Genomic DNA, 19,876 nt, shown 5'->3' with positions numbered 1-19,876 from the left:
AGTCAAGCTAAACCATGTTCGTCACGTAAAAAACATAAAATGCCAAAATATAGTTTTCTTTCTCTAACGAACTTCAACATTAAGCACAGTTTTTCGCCTAATGGGTCCTTTTAACAAATAGGAAATATGACGCTCTGTGGACCAAGTGCCTAAGTAGCCGCACGTCATCAAAATACAAAACAAAGTACAAAACAATAAGGAGATCTAAACATCACAAGTTGTACAGGAATGAGTAAACCTACATATACAAATATTGACTTGACATGCCGAGTCAATGTTCTGTGTGCATAGTTCATCTTTGGACGGACGTATTTGCGTATATCTCTGGCAATGTGTAAATGCTGATCAGTTCTCAGTGCTGTTATGCATAGCATGGGAATGGCACATCCATTGGAGTATCACGGAAATTACGGGAAATAAACATAAATTAAACAATCAATATAATTATGATATTGTTTATATGATATCAATTTCAAGATCATGATGGATCATGTAAAATCATGTTTGTTGTTCAATGTACTTTTACCAAAAAAATTACGACGTTTATTTCTGGCGATAAAATACTGTTAACAAATATGAAGAATCATATCATTATTATGATTTATTAAATGTTTGTAGTTTAACAAATATTCCAGCTGTATGACGCGGTCTGTAAATGATCAAATCTGGGCAAAACAATCAAGTGATTGACAAAGGTAAATGCATTGTCCCGCGGGGTAGGCCTATAGGTAATTGACGAGTGTAAAGAGAATGTCGTTAAAAATGGACACGTATTACGTTGGGGGAGGGGGGGGGGAAGGTTATTTTAGGACTTTTGTACACACGTGGGGAAAGTTACTGGAAGCTCTAGGTCAGTTTTTAATGTCAATAGTTCATAAACAATATAAAATTCACAATGTTGGCGGATATGGTGGGAGATTCTGAACGTCACAATATCACAAATATGCTTTGAGAATGTTTTATGGTGACAAACGATATACTTTCAAATTATTATCTTACGTGCTTTTTTAACTGTGTACTATACAACCAAGCCGTTGCAATGTACGCCGGTTACTAAACTGGGTCACAAAGAGCCTTTTTCACGAAAGGTGTTATTTGGCTGAGTGCAACAGTCATGAAAAAGCGTTAATAGAAAGATTATACGGAAAAACGACATTTCTAGAAAAGCTTAATCAGGACATATCTTAAAAATAGTCCAAAGTAGGCTTAATTTGTTGGGTACTCGCGTGAGACTAATTCAGTCATATGGGAGTGAGTGAGTATGGTTTTACGCCGCTTTTGCAGTATTCCAGCAATACCACGGCGAGGGACACAAGAAATAGGTTTCACCCATTGTACCCATGTGGGAAAACAAACCTAGGCCTGCGGTGTGACAACCGAACGCTTTAACCACTAGGCTATCCCACGGTCCCTCAGTCAAATGTGAGTGAGTGAGTGAGTTTTGTTTAACGCCGCTTTTAACGGTATTGCAGTTATATCACGGCGTGTCAGCTTAATGTGGGAGGAAAGCCCGAAGTGATGCAGGTCTCAGACGTTTACCACTTCGGTGTAATCCACGAGCACGGGTATGGTGCTGACAAACCTAGAAACATAATCGGGGCGAACCGGGATTCGAACCCACAATCATAGGTTTCTGGCGTGCCCAATTGACGCAACTCTGCACATCGAATCGTGGCGCCTTAGACGACTGGACCACCCGTGCCCCACCAGTCATATTAATTTGGCAACTTGATCATCATGTTGAAGATGGTGCTTGTTAATACAGACGATGACGGTACCTTATGAAATTGTCTGCATTGACAAATGGTGGCTATATAATCAAGTGCTTTTGTATGTGGACGTACAGTAATTATGGGAGTTAATTGATTGTCTTGTACGGTCGGATGTTAGCTGATTCAGGACGATTAATGATTATCTTTGCAAATCTCAAACATGATACATAAACATTATTGATGAAAAGTGTGTCCTGATATAGACTACTAACACAGAGAAACAGCAAAGCTGATTTCCCTGTCATGTACAGAGGGAAGAGTAACGCTAATCTCCCTGTCATGTACAGAGAGAAAGAGTAACGCTAATCTCACTATCATGTACAGAGAGAAAGAGTAACGCTAATCTCCCAATCACGTACAGAGATAGAGAAACGCTAATCTCCCTAACGTGTACAGAGAGAAAGAGCAACGCTAATCTCCCAATCATGTACAGAGAGAAAGATCTACGCTAATCTCCCAATCAAGTACAGAGAGATAGAGCAACGCTAATCTCCCTGTCATATACAGAAAGAAAGAGCAACGCTAATCTCCAGTCGGTACCATCCGTGTCATTCCGTAAAAACAGATTCCGGAACATTCGTCAACACTCGCCCCTTTCCGTCACCTGCAAGAAGATATTTGGCTTGTCCCGGAATAACACGAGTTGGTCACGAATGATTCCGGAAAAGAGTAAGCCGTAACCAAAGATCACGGAGTGACACGAAAGGTCACGAATTGTACGACATTCGAAACACATCGGTGTTGCTTTCTGCCTGACTCTGCCCCATTGTCTGAAGGTTTCATGTAGAGTAGGGATGGCTGACATTTCTTGTCTAGCCGATGCTACCCGGCAGTAGTTCTGCTGCTCTTGCCCTTTCAATCGATACAGGTGATTGTCAGCTTCTAATAATCCAGTACGAAAACAATATGAATTTGCACCAAAATTGACGACAACCCTCCATTATCCAGAGATGGCCTGTGGTCTATTGTAGAATAGTGTTTCTGATAAGCTGGATAATCGAGAACGTTGCAGCGCATGACGTAATCGTATAAAAACAAAAGTATCTCCCGATATATCACTTGAGCAGGGATATATATCACCAGGGACTCAATTTGTTGTGTTGACATGTATATTCGTGACACATTTCAACACCCTCGTCAAGTTTCAGCACTTCTTGCTATCACGTAATGCTATGCAAAACTATTCAAATAATGTCGTTATTTTCGTATACACAAAATTCACAAGAAAAACCCTGTTGATGAATAAACATCACATCCAGCAACGTAAACAGTGTTCATTCAACACATATCCAATTAAGCACTAGCGTAGATTATGTTGGGGAGTGTGCTATCCATGAATTATATGTGAACAGCTTTGTACTTAAGTTACCAGACCCAATAAGATGCACGGATTAGCAACGGTATCCTTTAGTCAAGGTTGCACAACACACACTGGGAGCCTCACAACGCCGTTGGTTGCGGGTTCACAAACGTTCCAATTGTCTGATGATGGACGATGACGAATGATTGTTCCTCAGTGAGGAGCATGGCACTGTTGTGTAACCTTTGACACTGCCCTGACCATATGTTTCTCCGGGTCCTCCGGTGCCCACATAGCTTGACCAGTAGATGGTCATTCAGAACAATTGTGGACTCACATGTGTAACGTCGCAGGTGTCTCGCTGGAGATGATGTCATACGATGTAAATGTTCAAGTTCTGCAACTATAATGTCTCTTCCGTCTCACTGGATGTGATGTTACTATAATGTCTCATGCGTCTCACTGGAGGTGGTGTCACTATAATGTGCTATGCGTCTCACAGGGGATGTAACACTAATGTCTCATGCGTCTCACTGGAGTTGGTGTGACACTAATGTCTCATGCGTCTCACTGGAGGTGATGTTATTATAATGTCTCATGCGTCTCACTGGAGGTGGTGTGACACTAATGTCTCATGCGTCACACTGGAGGTGGTGTGACACTAATGTCTCATGCGTCTCACAGGAGGTGGTGTCACTATAATGTGACATGCGTCTCACTGGAGGTGGTGTCACTATAATGTGACATGCGTCTCACTGGAGGTGGTGTCACTATAATGTGACATGCGTCTCACTGGAGGTGGTGTCACTATAATGTCTCATGTGTCTCACTGGAGGTGGTGTCAGTATAATATGTCATGCATCTCACTGGAGGTGATGTGATAGGATGTAAATGTTAAAGTCCTGCAACTATAATGTCTCATGCATCTCACTGGAGGTGATGTCACTATAATGTCTCATGTGTCTCAATGTTGGTGACGTCACACAATGTAAATGTTGAAGTTCTCCTGTCTGAAACACAACTGGGCCTCCTGCAGGATCCGGAGTCTTGGCCCCATGGGGATCCCTATGCTCTGCAGGCGGTCCTCGGTCATGTAGGGCAACTCTATCATGCCGATGTGTTCGTTGGAAAAGTTCTTGGCGTATCTCTGAAGGGAAAACCAGAAGCATTACAGTGGGTCAGTAGGGTTTTACATTGTTTTGAACATTATTTCAGTGTCAGTTATTTTTGGAGGAAAGTTGACTTGTATCGTAGACGTGGTTCACTTAGACAAGACACATGGACACGGATATGGTTTTGTTGAACCAATTATAACAAGACAAAGAGTAAGCGGAGCTCACTACTACCCCGACTTCGACTCCAACATATTTCGAAGTTCCAAACATGAAAAAAAGCAATTTTTCTCAGATAATCCACTTATCGAAACCAAACTTTGCACTGCACCTCTCCTATGTGCAGTGAATCCATGAAGTAGTTTTTAAGTAATAGGTCGCACAAATGTTCATGTAAAATAAATTTCTAAGTTCAAAATACGAAAAAGAAATCATATTTGTTTTCAGAAAATACACAAATCAAAATTAAACGTTGCACTGCACCTCTTCTATTAATATGGAAACTGTTCCATTAGTTTGAAAAGAATCCACGTAGTAGTCTTCTAGTTAAAGGTGGCAGAAATGTATAGGTGGCACTAATGTTTAATTAAATAAATCTAAGTAAAAAACTGAAAAAAGCTGTATTTTTTCAGAAAATTCAAATATTGAAATATTTGAACTGCACCTCTCCTATATAAAAAGTGTTCACCAAGTTTTAAAAAGAATCTATGTACAGTAAATTACGCTTATAACGAACACACTAATAACGAACTGACGGATATAACGAACTTACTTTTTTGGTTCCGACTATTTGCTGTAGTTATGCTGTATATATACTTATAACGAACTACGGTTATAACGAACTAAAGTTAGTAGTCCCCTTGAGTTCGTTATAACCGTACTTTACTGTAGTAGTTTTCAAGCTGTAGGTTGCACACAGAAATGACAGACGGACAGAATTCCTTGGTGTAACTCTCTACCCCTGCCCTTAAAGGTCGGGGGAATAATAATCAGGACAATTCTGGGATTCGAACCCACAACCATCAGATTCTGACACGAGTAAGGGAGACAACTGCATGACCTTCAGTAGGGCACACGTTGCCACCAAATCATTGCAGACAACCAGGAAAGGGTTTATCCAAACTGTGGAAATGTTGTACGTCCAATACAATAAAACCTATTTCTTGTGTAAACAACAGGAAATAATACTATCGTAGCACCTTGAAATAGGAGTTATATAAACAATCGGAGGTTTATACTTACGTCGTAGCCGAGTTTCTGCAAAAATATTTCTAACAGAGGAGGTTCCTGACCAAAGAACCTGAAAAAAATTCATTTGTTAGACACTGAATTATTGTATTGAAATATTGTATTGTTCATTAATTAAATATAGGTTCTGTTTGTAATTCTAAATTATAGTAGACAGCTTTTAATACAGCTACTTCAGAGCCTAAAATAGTCAACGGGACATCAAGGAGAATATCAAATATGTAAACACGTCACAATGTGAACATCGTATCAATATTTGATATATCTTCCCCGAGAATTAGCAAGTGAAGGCCTTTCCAAGAGGCAGCATCTAATTTACGCCTTTGGTGTAACACATAAGCAGGGGCCGACGCTGGCTGACTGCGTCATTCGTCAACACTCGCCCCTTTCTGTAACCTGCAAGAAGACTCGTCCCCCTATCGATGAATGTTATGTGCGAAAATACGACAAACCAATCAGAATGCGCGTATGATTTCAAGTTCTTCGTCAAAGAATCCCTCACAAATATATTTTTATTTTACATATGTCTTGCATCTAAACATATACCAAAGACACAGTTTAATGTATTCAATCATACTGTATAATTCTGCACGTCCCGGTGTGCTTTAAATTGCATCTGAGATATTAATAATATATGGGGAAAATGTGTGAACCATTACGCAACGAGTGGACAATTGTTTTAGGTATGCCCGTTTGCGCCAAGACGGAACCCGGTCGCAAAAATGGCCACGAGAGGGGCACGAGTCGCTATTCGGCTTGTCCCGGAATAACACGAGTTGGTCACGAATGTGACCGCGTACCAGTATATGGGCGGAAGTGGAATTCAAACCCTTGATAAACAGATCCTGGCAAGACTATGGGACGCCACTCTACACAGTGAGTTGCTGCACTCTAAACCCCCATGAGCTACCCGTTTAGCTCATAACACTCTACATATCAAATATGTATTACTGAATCAGTGTTTACTTTTAATTTGTTTGTTTGTTTGTGCACTCAGCAATATTCCAGCTACATGGCGGCGGTCTGTAAATAATCGAGTCTGGACCAGACAATCCAGTGATTGTCATTAGCATCGATCTACGCAATTGGGATGCGATGACGTGCATCAACCAAGTCAGCGAGTCTGACCAACCGATCCCGTTAGTCGTCTCTTACGACAAGCATGGGTTTACTTAAATAAATCCTGTGTGAGTTCCTGCGCATGGTCTTTCGACACATTGAGTGCTCTTCCAGCACTATATCAGACGTGGGAACACAATGCCGGGAACATTCGTGACCAACTCGTGTTATTCCGGGACAAGCCGAATAGCGACTCGTGCCCCTCTCGTGGCCATTTTTGCGACCGGGTTCCGTCTTAGCGCAAACGGGCATACCTAAAACAATTGTCCACTCGTTGCGTAATGGTTCACGCATTTTCCCCATACATTGTTAATATCTCAGATGCAATTTAAAGCACATCGGGACGTGCAGAATTATACAGTATGACTGAATACATTAAACTGTGTCTTTGGTATATTTTTAGAAGCAAGACATATGTAAAATAAAAGAAATATTTCTGAGGGATTCTTTGACGAAGAACTTGAAATCATACGCGCATTCTGATTGGTTTGTCGTGTTTTCGCACATACCATTCATCGATAGGGGGACGAGTCTTCTTGCAGGTTACGGAAAGGGGCGAGTGTTGACGAATGTGTCGGGAATACAGCTCGGTACTTGGCGTGACAAGCGAAGGCTTAACCACTCTGATTTACTGCCATCCCTTCTGAACTTAGACTGACATTTAGTCCCAGAAATAAAGTTATCTTATTTCAAAATATATATCTACAAAAATAATTTCAGAGACCACCTCCGTGGTCTAGTGGTAGAGCGTCCGTCCGGAGAGCGGAAGGTCCGGGGTTCGATCCCCGGCCGCGTCATACCAAATGACATTCATGAAGATGATACTTGTTGTTACCCTGCTTGGCGCTCAGCATTAAGGGGCAAAAACAATGACTTGTGGGCTTGGAGTCAGTATACTGTGTCTCAGTAGGGTATTCATGTTAGACAGCGGCATGGTATCTCAGTAGGCTAGCACTATATAATCGACCAGTCACGCACGCACGTCGCAAGTGCAGTCTTGAACGTAACGTTAAACCCCATTTTACCTCACCTCACCTTAATTTCAGAGCTTAGACGATCTAGACTTGTCAAAATTATTCTAGACTTGATGTTGGATTTACTTTTAAATATTTTCTCTAGGGTCTGGGGGACAGACTTCCATTCAACCCTGAGAATGCCCGGTAGTCGGAATGAACCTTACTTGGTCAGCTTGTTGACACGTTTGGGGTTCGTGAGTGATGGAATCCACCCTCGGAACCTCTCGAAATCGCTGACGTTGTTGTTGAAAGGTGAGTTGTTGATGCTGTGAAGATGTTGCTGTTGACGAAGTTCACGTAGTTCCTTCTTAACCGTTTCCATCTCGTGGGTCATAGACGTCTGGTTTCGTAGCTCCGACGACAGGTGCGCCACACTCCGCGCCAACGTTACAACATGGGATTCCAGTTTCTGGAAGCGTCGCTGGATGGCCCTGGAAACATTCTTACAGTTCACAAGGAGTCTACTCTGCTTGTCTCGAAGTGTATGCTTGTTTCGAAGTGTATGCTTGTCTCGAAGGGTATGCTTGTCTCGAAGTAGGCTTTCCAATTTACACCACATTCTTATATCCCGGTAAAGTACATAAATGATAAAATAAAATATTATTTCTTTAACTAAATCTTTTAATTTAAAGGACACTTTTTGCATCATGAATGGGGATAACGCATGGTATTTTACGCTGCAATCAGTAAAACCATAAACGGGTCACAACAATCTGTAAAAAGATCACACAAACCAGTGGTCGATAGCATGAGCAACACGGTACGTAATAAGATGACATCATTTGGCAAGACGTACATTGCAACCACCGATCCCTAATTTAATGTAAGTCAACTCTTAACGGCCACGGCGTATACTCAGAAACGGCATTTGTCCTGTGTACGTATGTAACGGTATTATGGGTGGAACCCTACTTTGCATAAGGATTGAACGATATTTTATAATTTCATAACTATAAACGTAAAAAATCAATGACTTCAATTTTTTTATAGTTTCCTAATACATCATACAGAATATAACTCGCAAGCGGAAAGCTTTATAGATCGACTATTTTGATTCTTGTATCTGTATGTCAGTGAAACAGTATGAAAAAAAATATTCATGACGTGTATTTACTTATGTAATGTATATGTCATGAATGAGTGAGTGAGTTAACATTTTACATCGCATCGGCAATATTGCAGCCATATGCGATACGTCATTAATGGGATGACTGAACACGGTCCAATACAGTGCACGCTTTTATTATTTATTTAGTAACATAATGTGGTCTCGTGACTTGATCCAAGACGTCTGACAATCGAAATTATTATGAGCGAGTGAGTGAGTATGGTTTTACGCCGCTTTAAGCAATATTCCAGCAATATCACGGCGGGGGACACCAGAAATTGGCTTCACACATTGTACCCATGTCGGGAATCGAACCCGGGTCTTCGGCGTGACGAGCGAACGCTTTAACCACTAGGCTACCGACAGCCCCGAAATGATTATGACGAACTACAGTTATAACGAACTAGTATTAGTGATCCCTTTGAGTTTACTGTACAATACATGTGAAAATTCAAGGTCCTTAAAGGACATTTAGAATTACTGAGTTGGCGATAGAAAAAAACCCATAAAAATGAACATTGTCCGTGAATGCAAATCACAAGTGTCAATATAACGTCCGCCACCAGCCCAAGGAACGACGACTTACTTGATGTCCCGGGAGTAGTTCCTGTGCGAGGCGCTGGACCGGAAGCGCTTCCCCCTGTTGATGGAGCTGGTGTCGGAGCTCCCGAGACTCCACCTCCTCCTGAAGGAGGACCTTGGGATGTCTGCCCCGGCCTGTCGGAGGACCTGGTGGTAGACGGACTCCAGCCCCTGCAGCTTCTGCCGGAGGGCCCGGGCGTCCTTCGGGGAGATGTTGTCGGTGTCCGTGAACTGCTCGCTCTCAGGGTCCACCATCAACATCGTGTTCTCCACGTCGAAGGACAAGTTGCTTTCGTTGCCAGATTCTCGGAGGTCCTCCAGGCTATGTGCTTGAACTGACCAGTGTGGAAGAATGTAATGCTTATCCTTTATCCTATTCTTCAGTAAAATAAAAAATATATCTTATTCTTATTGTGATGTGACCTTGTTCGTCTTATTTGGGTCAGTGAGAGATCAGTCACCTCAAGTCAGCAACAGTCAAATGAATGCTTATTATTAGGCTGATCAAACATCTTTTGAGCAAGTATGGGGCTCCGTTGATCTTCACAATGAAAGAAGTTTGAATGGTGAGTGAGTGAGTGAGTGAGTGAGTGAGTGAGTGAGTATGGTTTTACGCCGCTTTTAGCAATATTCCAGCAATATCACGGCGGGGGACACCAGAAATGGGCTTCACACATTGTACCCATGTCGGGAATCGAACCCGGGTCTTCGGCGTAACGAGCGAACGCTTTAACCACTAGGCTACCCGACCGCCCTTGAATGGAACTAAACCAAAACTTTATGGAAATTTATAACAGTGCAAAATGATTTACATTTAAATGGTATAAGAAATTTACAAATGCACTAAATTTTGAGTGAGTGAGTTGGGTTTTACGCCGCTTTTAACAATATTCCAGTTATATCGAGGCGTGTCAGCTTAAGGTGGGAGGAAAGACCGAAGTGATGCAGGTCTAAGACGTTTACCACTTGGGGGAAACCCACGAGCACGGGTATGGTGCTGACAAACCTAGAAACATAATCGGGGCGAACGGGGATTCGAACCCATAATCATAGGTTTCTGGCGTGCCCAAGGGACGCAACTCTGCACAGCGAATTGCGGCGCCTTAGACGACTGGGCCACCCGTGCCCCCTACTTTTTGATAAAAGGTTATGACATTATATCTTAATCCACTATACATTTTAGTTGAAGTAAATTGCCGGGCAAAAAGAGTGAGTGAGTGAATGAGTATGGTTTTACGCCGCTTTAAGCAATATTCCAACAATATCACGGCGGGGGACACCAGAAATGGGCTTCACACATTGTACCCACGTCGGGAATCGAACCCGCATCTTCGGCGTGACGAGCGAACGCTTTTAACCACATTTGTAAATTGGATTAGAACAAACAATTATAAACGCTATCAAAACGTTACTAGGCTGAAAACTTCAAATTTAAGATTCAAAAACCAACCGTGATACCTGTATAAACTCCATCACCATGAAATAACCATTCCGTGTTTGTTTCCCGTTTAGCTACCATCAAACATGGCTTTATACTAATTTTTCATCGTCAGTTTGATAGAAACTCTCACCTCGAGTAAGATTGGTCCTTGTTCTGTGGTGTTGTCTGGGTGTTGGGTTCACCCTGGGAGTCTTCTTGCTGTGTCTACTGATGCCCGCCATGTCGATCTGGCTACTTGAGGCCCTGAGGTCTCGCTTGTCGAAGACCGACCCGGGCCTTGCTGTGGACGAGAGGAGGTCAGGCGTCTTCGGTGGGGACACGTTACTGGCGCTGTAGGATCGACTGTACTTAGAGAGGGGCTCTGGTCCTCCCCTTGGGGTTGAGTCGGGGGACAGGGGAGGAAGGGGCGGGGTCACAGAGCGGGAAGAAGACTCACTTGCATAGTCAAATATGCTCTCTGCAGCTCCTAAGTGATACTGACCACTTTCATCGTCGCTATCAACAAAACCGTGGTTCACATGCGGAGACGTGTTTGTTTCTGAGAGTCTTGAAGGATGAACTTTATGCTGTGTGTGAGGCTCGGCTTGAGAATGTCTTTGAGCAGGAATATTAGTCCTAGGGGATATTTCCGGCGGTAGTCTATTTTGCACATGATTAGTCCTAGAAAACACACTTTTTTCATCATTTTTAATTTGTACCTGATTTAATCTGGAAAACACGTTGTTTTTTTCACTGTCACCAATCCTTTGCACCGAAAGCCTCTGCTCTAAAGACCTAGCAATGTCCTGATCATGGCGGCTGTCAGTCGTCTGCCTATTGCTTGACGACCCTTGACCTTGTTTGGCACTTGAAGGACGACTTCCTGGTTGGTCGGGATATTTGGCAGAGGGTCCCAGTGCCTGTTCGGACATGGCGTCCCGGTTGCTGTCAACGGTGTCGTCTCTCATTTCATCGGCGTTGTCATCGTCATCGTCTTCTGGCTTGAACGTGCTGAAGCCCGTGTTCTTTCCCGAAAAGGAGCTTGAATTTGACCCTGATTGTTGACCTTGAGTACTTGAACTTTGACCAGTAGGGCTAATTCTGACGGTGGTACTCAACTGGTCCAGACTTGACTTTCGTTGTTTATGCTGATGTTCCTGATGTTGTTGCTGCTGTTGTTGCTGTTGATACTGCTGTTGTTGATGATGTTCCTGTTGCTTTTCTTTTTGCGTTGGTCCCATTGTGAATACACCCTGAATACAGTAAAAAGAACGTAAGTTAGTCATGTAAATACAACCAGATATACAGACGAGGGTATATCATCAAAATGCATTTTCGGACGATGTTTGATTTTTTTTTAAGATGACCTCTATCACCGTTCCAACAAGGATCCATGACGGATCCACTGGGCACGCCAGAAAACTATGATCGTGGGTTCGAATCCCGGGTCACCCCGATTATGTTTCTAGGTTTATTAGCACCATACCCGTTTGATTAACTCTGTTAGATCTCATGATAAATGTAGGAAGAAACTTGTTCACCAAAAAATCGAAGAGTTTATGCCCAGTATGCTATTCAGCTAGAGGAAATGAAATCCATTTTCCTTTTGTACGTCCTTAATATTGTGATCTGAGAAATAATGTTATACCAGAATCCTATCTGTCAAGTTATCCTGTACCTGATTATATTTCTTTTCTTACTTCAAAAGATTATGTTGTCATATTTAAATTGGCTTTATATGACAAACATGTTATTTCTCTTTAAAACGAATTGTTAAAAATGAAAATGAAAATATGTAACCAAATAAAATAAGTAACTCATTTGTGTATAGGCTAAAGGCCTTAAATGCAATACATATTTTTAACTGTGATTCGAATATCACAATCCAATCATATATGCGAGATACATTCTGATATCAGAGGTGGGCTGTGGCCTCAAGTAGAGAATGTATCTAGGGTATGTGTCAAGGAGACACTATACATATAATCCGCCGTGATATTACTGGAATATTGCTAAAACGGCGTAAAACTATACTCACTCACTATAGATATAAGAGACTAGATAACCGAGAATGGCACAGGTAATGTTGACAGGGCTATAGCCTGGAAGGTAACTTAACTCGAAAGGGTGCACGGGAATCACGCACGTTGAGTCGCCCAACGGTAACACCGTATTCGTGCGTGCGTGATTCCCGTGCAACCTTTCGAGTTGCGTTGATTGGTTCAACTGTGTCATATGGCCCTGTGACGCAGGGGTAGCATTATGCAGATGGCTGTTTCAATGAATGCTCGTTCCACCCGTGACGAACAGGTCTGGTTGTTGATGAAATATCGTGATAGCTAAATAGACAGATTTTTTATTCATGCACCGATTGTCTTTAAATGTAATATCCAGTTTAGTATGACTGTTTAATACATTCGTCAACACTCGCCCCTTTCCGTAACCTGCTTGTCCCGGAATAACACGAGTTGGTCACGAATGTGTTTAATAATAGACTATAGTACTCACGTAGTAGGAGTTGGCCGGGTTCTGTGACGAGGGCTGGTTGCTTGCGGGTCTCCACTCGGGCGCGCCATACAGTCGGTTCCAGGCAGAACGTAGGTCATCCCCTCCGACTTTAACTGGACGGGCACTGGACACACTGGTCAGGGAAAGACTGGACTTTTAGCATATTACTCCTTGTATCCTAAAATATAGCTAGTATTCTAACCATGCCGGCCCGATGGTAAAAAACAGGAAGAAACGTATCTCTACAAAATTGTACGTCCATCTTTACCAATTCGGTTCTGAGAGTAAAGATCGCTTTGCTGATGGTCAGTTGGTCAGCATATTACTCCTTGTATCCTAAAATATAGCTAGTATTCTAACCATGCCGGCCAGATGGCAAAAAACAGGACGAAACGTATCTCTACAAAATTGTACGTCCATCTTTACCAATTCGCTTCTGAGAGTAAAGATCGCTTTGTCGATGGTCAGTTGGTATCTTGAGTTTGAATTACACGCACTGAACTGAAAAGGCCCTCAACATATATGTTGAAAGAGGCGAGCGGACAGGCTTAGTAACTTGGTTGATAGCGTGTCATCGTACCCCGACGGCGTAGATTGTTGTTCATAATATCAATCATTGGACTGCCTGGTCCAGATTCGATTTTACAGGCCGCCATCATATCACTGGTATATTGCTGAGTGTGGCGTTATACAACAAATAGAAACGAAACCCTTGACAACAACCAGCCTAAGAATATAAATCATTTTTGTCATGTGGTCTCCATATTGCCCGCACTCCTTAACACATAGAACAGCCGTGTCCAGTAGATATAGGAATGGAGTGGTCTCAACATGGCAGCCTTTCAGGACACAGTGTTCCCATCAACGAGACGTTGTGATGTACGTATTCGCCTATACGTATTGCCACAATGGGTGAGTGAATGAATGTTGTTTGACGCCTTGGGCAGCAACAGACTAGGTACACGTGGCCTGCACAGATTCGAACCTAGACAGGGCAAACCAGTTCCTGGAAACATGAGCTATGACCCACATGGTCAATCATGAAACACACGGGACTCGAACCTCTGATCCGCACTTTAGGGCAAACTTGGGGTACTTGGACTATGCCCCGTGATGTCTTGCCTCCTCTCCCCATAACATAAGCCCCTTGAAGATCCGGGGTAGAATTGGTCTTCAGCACCCATGCTTGTAAGAGGTGACTAACGGGATCGGGTGGTCAGGCTCGCTGACTTGGTTGATGCATGTCATGAATCCCAATTGCGCAGGTAAGTTCTAATGATGTCACTGTACTGTCTGGTCCGGACTCGATTATTTGCAGACCGCCTTCACAAACATGGAAAATTGTTGTTTGTTTGTTTGTTTTTATTCTTGTTAAACGCCGCACTCGGCAATATTTCAGCTATATGACGGCGGTCCGTAAATAATCGAGTCTAGACCAGATAATCCAGTGATTGACATCATGAGCATCGATCCACGCAATTGGGATACGAGGACATGGATCAACCAGTCAGCGATCCAGACCACCCAATCCCGTTAGTCGCCTCTTACGGCAAGAATAGTCAGTCGCCTTTTACGGCAAGCATGGGTTACTGAAGACCTATTCTCCCCCGGATCTTCCGGCGTTAAACAACGAACAAAGAAATACACTTTGGCCTATTCTGATCCCTACACTGTCTCAAGGGCTGAAGGCTGCATCACAAATATAGCTGAACGGCTGACTACACCTGTACCCTATAACAATAGGTGAGGGCACAGTGAGGTGTTCCAAGATGAACTTACCCTTGTTTGACAGGTTGCTCGTCTGGGGTGAAGGCGGGGTTCTCATACTGCTGACGGGGAGACGGGGTGGGCTTGGGGTAGGGAGGGGGTAGCTTGGCCTTGCTGTTGTCGATAATGCTGTCTACCCGGGAACCAAGACGTCTCTCAGAAGGTTTGGAAGGCTGGATTGGAAGTTTTGGAAATCTAATTCAAAATATCGCTATAGCTGTCGACTGTAATCGGTGCTGTTACAGTGCTGAAACACTGTCTGCTTTGAAAAGTTAATACACTTTAAATGAGTGAGTACATATGAGTTGGGTTTATCGTAGATTTGAACCGTATTTCAGTTATATCACAGCACATCAGCTTAATTTGGGAGAATGAATTTGGTCATGCAAGTTTACCGTGTGGGTGAGACTCACGCGGGTACAGTGCTGACAATCAGCAGATCCTGAGTTCGGGTGAGGTGAGGTGAGGTGAGGTGAGGTGAGTTGAGGTGAAATGGAATTAACATCGCGTTCAAGATGCACTAATACAGCGACGTGCATGTACGTGTGTGTGGCTGCTTGTACTAGTCCAGACTTATGCCGATTTTATAGTGCCAGCCCACTGAGATACCATGCCGTATTTTAAAATGGGTTCCCCACTCAGAAACAGTGCACTGAGTCCGAGCCGACCAGTCCTTGTTTTAGCCCCTTAATGCGGATCCCTAAGCAGGGTAACAACAAGTGCCATCTTTAAACGTATTTTGGTGTGACGCGGCTGGGAGTTCGAACCCCGTACCTTCCGTACTCCGGGCACATACTCTTAAGTTCCGAGGGCGGTGAGGTAGCCTACTGGTTAAAGCGTTCGCTCGTCACGCCGAAAATCCGGGTTCGATTACCCACATGGGTACAATGTGTGAAGCCCATTTTCTGGGGTCCCCCGCCGTGATATTGCTGGACTATTGCTAAAAGCGGCGTAAAACCATACTCACTCACTCCTAACTTCCGGATTGAGGGGGGCACGAGTGGCCCAGTCGTCTAAGGCGCCGCGATTGGCTGTGCAGAGTTGCGTCCCTTGGGCACGCCAGAAACCTATGATTGTGGGTTCGAATCCCGGTTATGTTTGTAGGTTTGTCAGCACCATACCCGTGCTCGTGGGTTTCCCCGAAGTGGTAAACGTCTTAGACCTGCATCACTACGGGCTTTCCTCCCACATTAAGCTGACACGCCGTGATATAACTGGAATAATGTTAAAAGCGGCGTTAAACCCAACTCACTCACTCACTCCTAACTTCCGGATTGAGATTCATGTTATGGAGTTGTTTAAGGTAAGAAGGTTCGGTTTGAGACATCATATAATATACTGACCACATAACCCACACTGTGACCATGGAGCCTGCCCTGACCAGGGTGGCTGTAGCCTGGGGTTTGGGGCCCCGGCCCAGGGTAGGATCCCCGGTAGTACCCGCTGTTGACGGTCTCGTCATATCCCCGGGGCGAGGGGGCAGGAGGCACTAGCAACTCACCCTCTTCATGCTGTGGAGGAAAATAACACAGTGATCTTCGTCCTCCAGTAGTGGGACTGTGGATATGTGAAGTGGCACTTCATAAATAAGTAATGCATCCTCATACGTGAAGTAAGATATCGATGCTCATTGAATTTGTTTGTTTGTTTGACGCCGCACTCAGCAATATTCCATCTTTAAGACGGCGGTCTATAAACAATCGAGTCTGGACCAGACAATCCAGTGATTGACATAAGCATCGATCTACCCAATTGGGATACGATGACATGCATCAACCAAGTGAGCGAGCCTGACCACCCGATGCCGTTAGTTGCCTCTAACGACAAACATAGCCTCCTTTTACGGCAAGCATGGGTTGCTGAAGACCTATTCTAACCCAGGTCTTCACGCATCCACTGAATCTGTATTCAACGGACTGACATGACTGACACCATTCATCAAAACCACTCCTAGGCATCAACGGAACTGCGCAACTTGTCAAAATGATCCGAAAAGGGGATTCACAAGTACTATTAGAATAAAACATATAGATTAAAAGATCACAACATAGACCTGAAATTATATTTTCATGAAATGTAACTTAAGACGGGTCTAATTAAAGAAACATTACGTACATGAGGAGCGGGTCTAGCGGCATGAGGTTTGTTGTCTATCAGATTTTTCAATCTATCCTCCACACTGACGGGAGGGGTAAAGTGACTTGGGGGCTGCAATAACAAGATTTAATCAGATAATTCTAATGTTTATAACAACAGTGATGATGATGATGAAGAATAATGATGATGAAGAATGATGATGAAGAATGATGATGATGATGATGATGATGATGATGATGATGATGATGATTATGACAACGACTATTGCACTAAGAATCACTATATCTAATTTAGGCGCTATAGTATTCATTTTTCATCATTCTATCTTTCAATGTTTAGGGTTATGTATTCATGTAATGTGAAAAGAAATTAAAAGAAGCGGAAGTACAATCTCTACGATGCGATGTCACTATTCAATAAAAGCACCGCTCCTTCACGTCACAAGCCTACCTGTGCATTGTATTGGCCACCCGAGCTCCACGCGCTGACGGCTTGAGGGGGCCTGTCCTGCCCCACACGACCCCCCTCCCAGTTGGCATGTCCCTGCCCCCTAGATGTGGGGAGGAAGGGGTTGCCAGACATGAATTGGCGCCTCTCCTCCACACCGAACTGTGACACGCCATTGCTGCTCAACTCCGTCGTCGACTGAAAGAGTCATAGTGCGGCAGTGTCTTACATCTGTTCAGTATTATCGAGCTACTTGCTCCACGTTATAGTGTGAGGAGATAGTATGATTCTCAAACTGTAACCTACTTAAACAATGTCGTTATCTCGAAGTATGTTTGTCTCGACGCTATCTTTGCCTAATCAGAGAACTCTCTATCGCAAGGCTCCACTTTAAGCTCCAGGTTATATTCGATCTCTTATCTACATTAAAAGGGTTAATTTAAAACAATATAACCAATTATCCCTGAAAATGAATAATGAGTTTCACAAGTTTTGGGAACCAAATTCGTGTCTTTATAGTGAGGTGAGGTGAAATGGGGTTTAACGTCGCGTCCAAGATTATTGCACTTATATAGCGACGTGCATGTACGTGTGTGTGTTTGTGTGGCTGCTTGTACAAGTCCGGACTGATGCCGATTTATAGTGCTAGCTCACTGAGATACCATGCCGCAGTTAAAAATGAATACCCCACTCAGACACAGTATACTGACTCCGAGCCGACCAGTCCATGTTTTAGCCCCTTAATGCCGAGCGCCAGACAGGGTAACAACAAGTACCATCTTTTAACGTCTTTTGGTATGACGCGGCCAGGGGTTCGAACCCCGGACCTTCCGCACTCCGGGCGGACGCTCTACCACTAGACCACGGAGGCGGTCTGTCTTTATAGTGAGAGAACGTACCAATCATGATCCTAAAGCTATACGTTTTGATTGCGGAAACAAACGTATTATATTATTAATAAATATGACCAATAAAATTATACATCTGGCAAAACAGCGAAAAATGATTGAATAAATACGTCAATGATAAATAGCGTATATGCTTATCGTGATATGACGGGGCGATAATTCGTCAATCAGATTGAACACTGACAGACATTTTTGAAAAAAAATTCTAAAACGGTGGTCTGAACCAACACATTGAGATGTTAGAGATTTTACGATCGCTTCAAGTTATTGCGAATTTCGCACTTGACATATTTCAAAGTAGACAAACAGTTTAGTTTATGGATTACGATTTCATGACGATGCTGTGGTAGAGATAGCGGTATAGATCCTTATACCGTTGTCAGTCTTGTTTGTCATCCGTCAACTTATAAGAAATGCCTATGAAACAATTGATATGTTTAGTTCTGAAACTTACAACTATATTGTGAGCTGTGACCGGGCGTGGCTCTCCCTCCTCTCTTCCTATCATCCCCGGGATGCCTGCTGCAGGGACGGGGGCGCCGAACGCTGACCTCCGCTGTGGGGGGAGGGGCTTGTCTGAAATAGTAGTGAAGTTTATCAATCTGAAAATGAAAGTATACTGAACCGCAAAAGAAACGTCACTTCATGAAAATACTTCATGAAAGTTTCCCCATTTAAATATCAGTGCATTTTTTTATGTTTCTCGTTTTTGACATTAACCTGTATTCAAATTTGATGTTAACGGCAAACAAGTGACACAACTATAGATATAATGGGTAGCCAAAACGCAGCTTAACAAACGACCATGGTGCAAAGTCCCGAATGCTTTCCATGAAAATCAAAATTCACTTGCGTTTCCTTGTACCTTTTCTGATAAACGACACCCCAATACGTGGATCCAACATTCTTGTATCGATACTAGCGCCGTGCCAAGACTTACGAAGAATCGGTGAAACGATGCTTAACAACGACTGTATGCTGTTGGTGACCTGGTATCTTGGCTGTAATCTGTGGATGGTTCTCACGTGGACATTAAAAGCATTGAAACCATTCGTGCAGTCTGGTTATATGCAGTCGTCATATAGCCTGGTATTTATATTTCAATAAGAAACTTTAGTTTCATGAAGTGACGTTTCCTTTACGGTTCAGTATTATCAGCACATGATAAAGTCCATACCAGCTGTCCACAAAAAAAACATTTCATAAACTAAATGTCCCTTCTTACCTTTTTTGATGGGTGGGGGTGGCCCTCGACTCTGTCCCCCCTCGACTGTCAGCCTCCCCGGCATGTTGAGCCAGGGGGCGTTGTCAGACTCCTGATTCGGGGAACTCAACCCTCCGTCTCCCTCGGATCGGGTCCCGTACCCACTCTGGAAGAATACACATATATAACTATAATTAAACACCGTATTACTATACAGGGATAATTGCTCGGCTGAGTGTTCCTACAGTGACATCCTAATTTAGGCAAA

At 43.3% G+C, this 19,876-nt stretch overlaps 1 protein-coding gene across 2 annotated transcripts in view; it reads right to left on the bottom strand.

Annotated features, from left to right (window-relative positions):
* Positions 1-2,585: 2,585 nt before the first annotated feature.
* The window catches only part of LOC124152449, a 51,124-nt gene continuing 33,833 nt past the window's right edge, over positions 2,586-19,876 (bottom strand). For both annotated transcript variants that reach the window (XM_046525386.2, XM_046525387.2), the window contains exons 5-16: positions 19,630-19,774; positions 18,859-18,980; positions 17,500-17,694; positions 17,068-17,160; positions 16,296-16,463; positions 14,965-15,125; positions 13,186-13,318; positions 10,829-11,930; positions 9,262-9,592; positions 7,732-7,998; positions 5,427-5,484; positions 2,586-4,219 (exon numbers count right to left, since the gene is read on the bottom strand). In XM_046525386.2, coding sequence (XP_046381342.2) covers positions 4,052-4,219; positions 5,427-5,484; positions 7,732-7,998; positions 9,262-9,592; positions 10,829-11,930; positions 13,186-13,318; positions 14,965-15,125; positions 16,296-16,463; positions 17,068-17,160; positions 17,500-17,694; positions 18,859-18,980; positions 19,630-19,774 — 2,943 coding nt within the window. In that variant the 3' untranslated portion in view covers positions 2,586-4,051. The remainder of the gene's footprint in view (positions 4,220-5,426; positions 5,485-7,731; positions 7,999-9,261; positions 9,593-10,828; positions 11,931-13,185; positions 13,319-14,964; positions 15,126-16,295; positions 16,464-17,067; positions 17,161-17,499; positions 17,695-18,858; positions 18,981-19,629; positions 19,775-19,876) is intronic.

The sequence above is a fragment of the Haliotis rufescens genome, unplaced genomic scaffold, assembly GCF_023055435.1.
Source record: "Haliotis rufescens isolate VD_foot unplaced genomic scaffold, xgHalRufe1.0.p SCAF_74, whole genome shotgun sequence".
Classification (NCBI taxonomy): Eukaryota; Metazoa; Mollusca; class Gastropoda; order Lepetellida; family Haliotidae; genus Haliotis; species Haliotis rufescens.
Note: the sequence above shows the minus strand (reverse complement) of the source record. Positions and strands in the feature narration are given on the sequence as shown.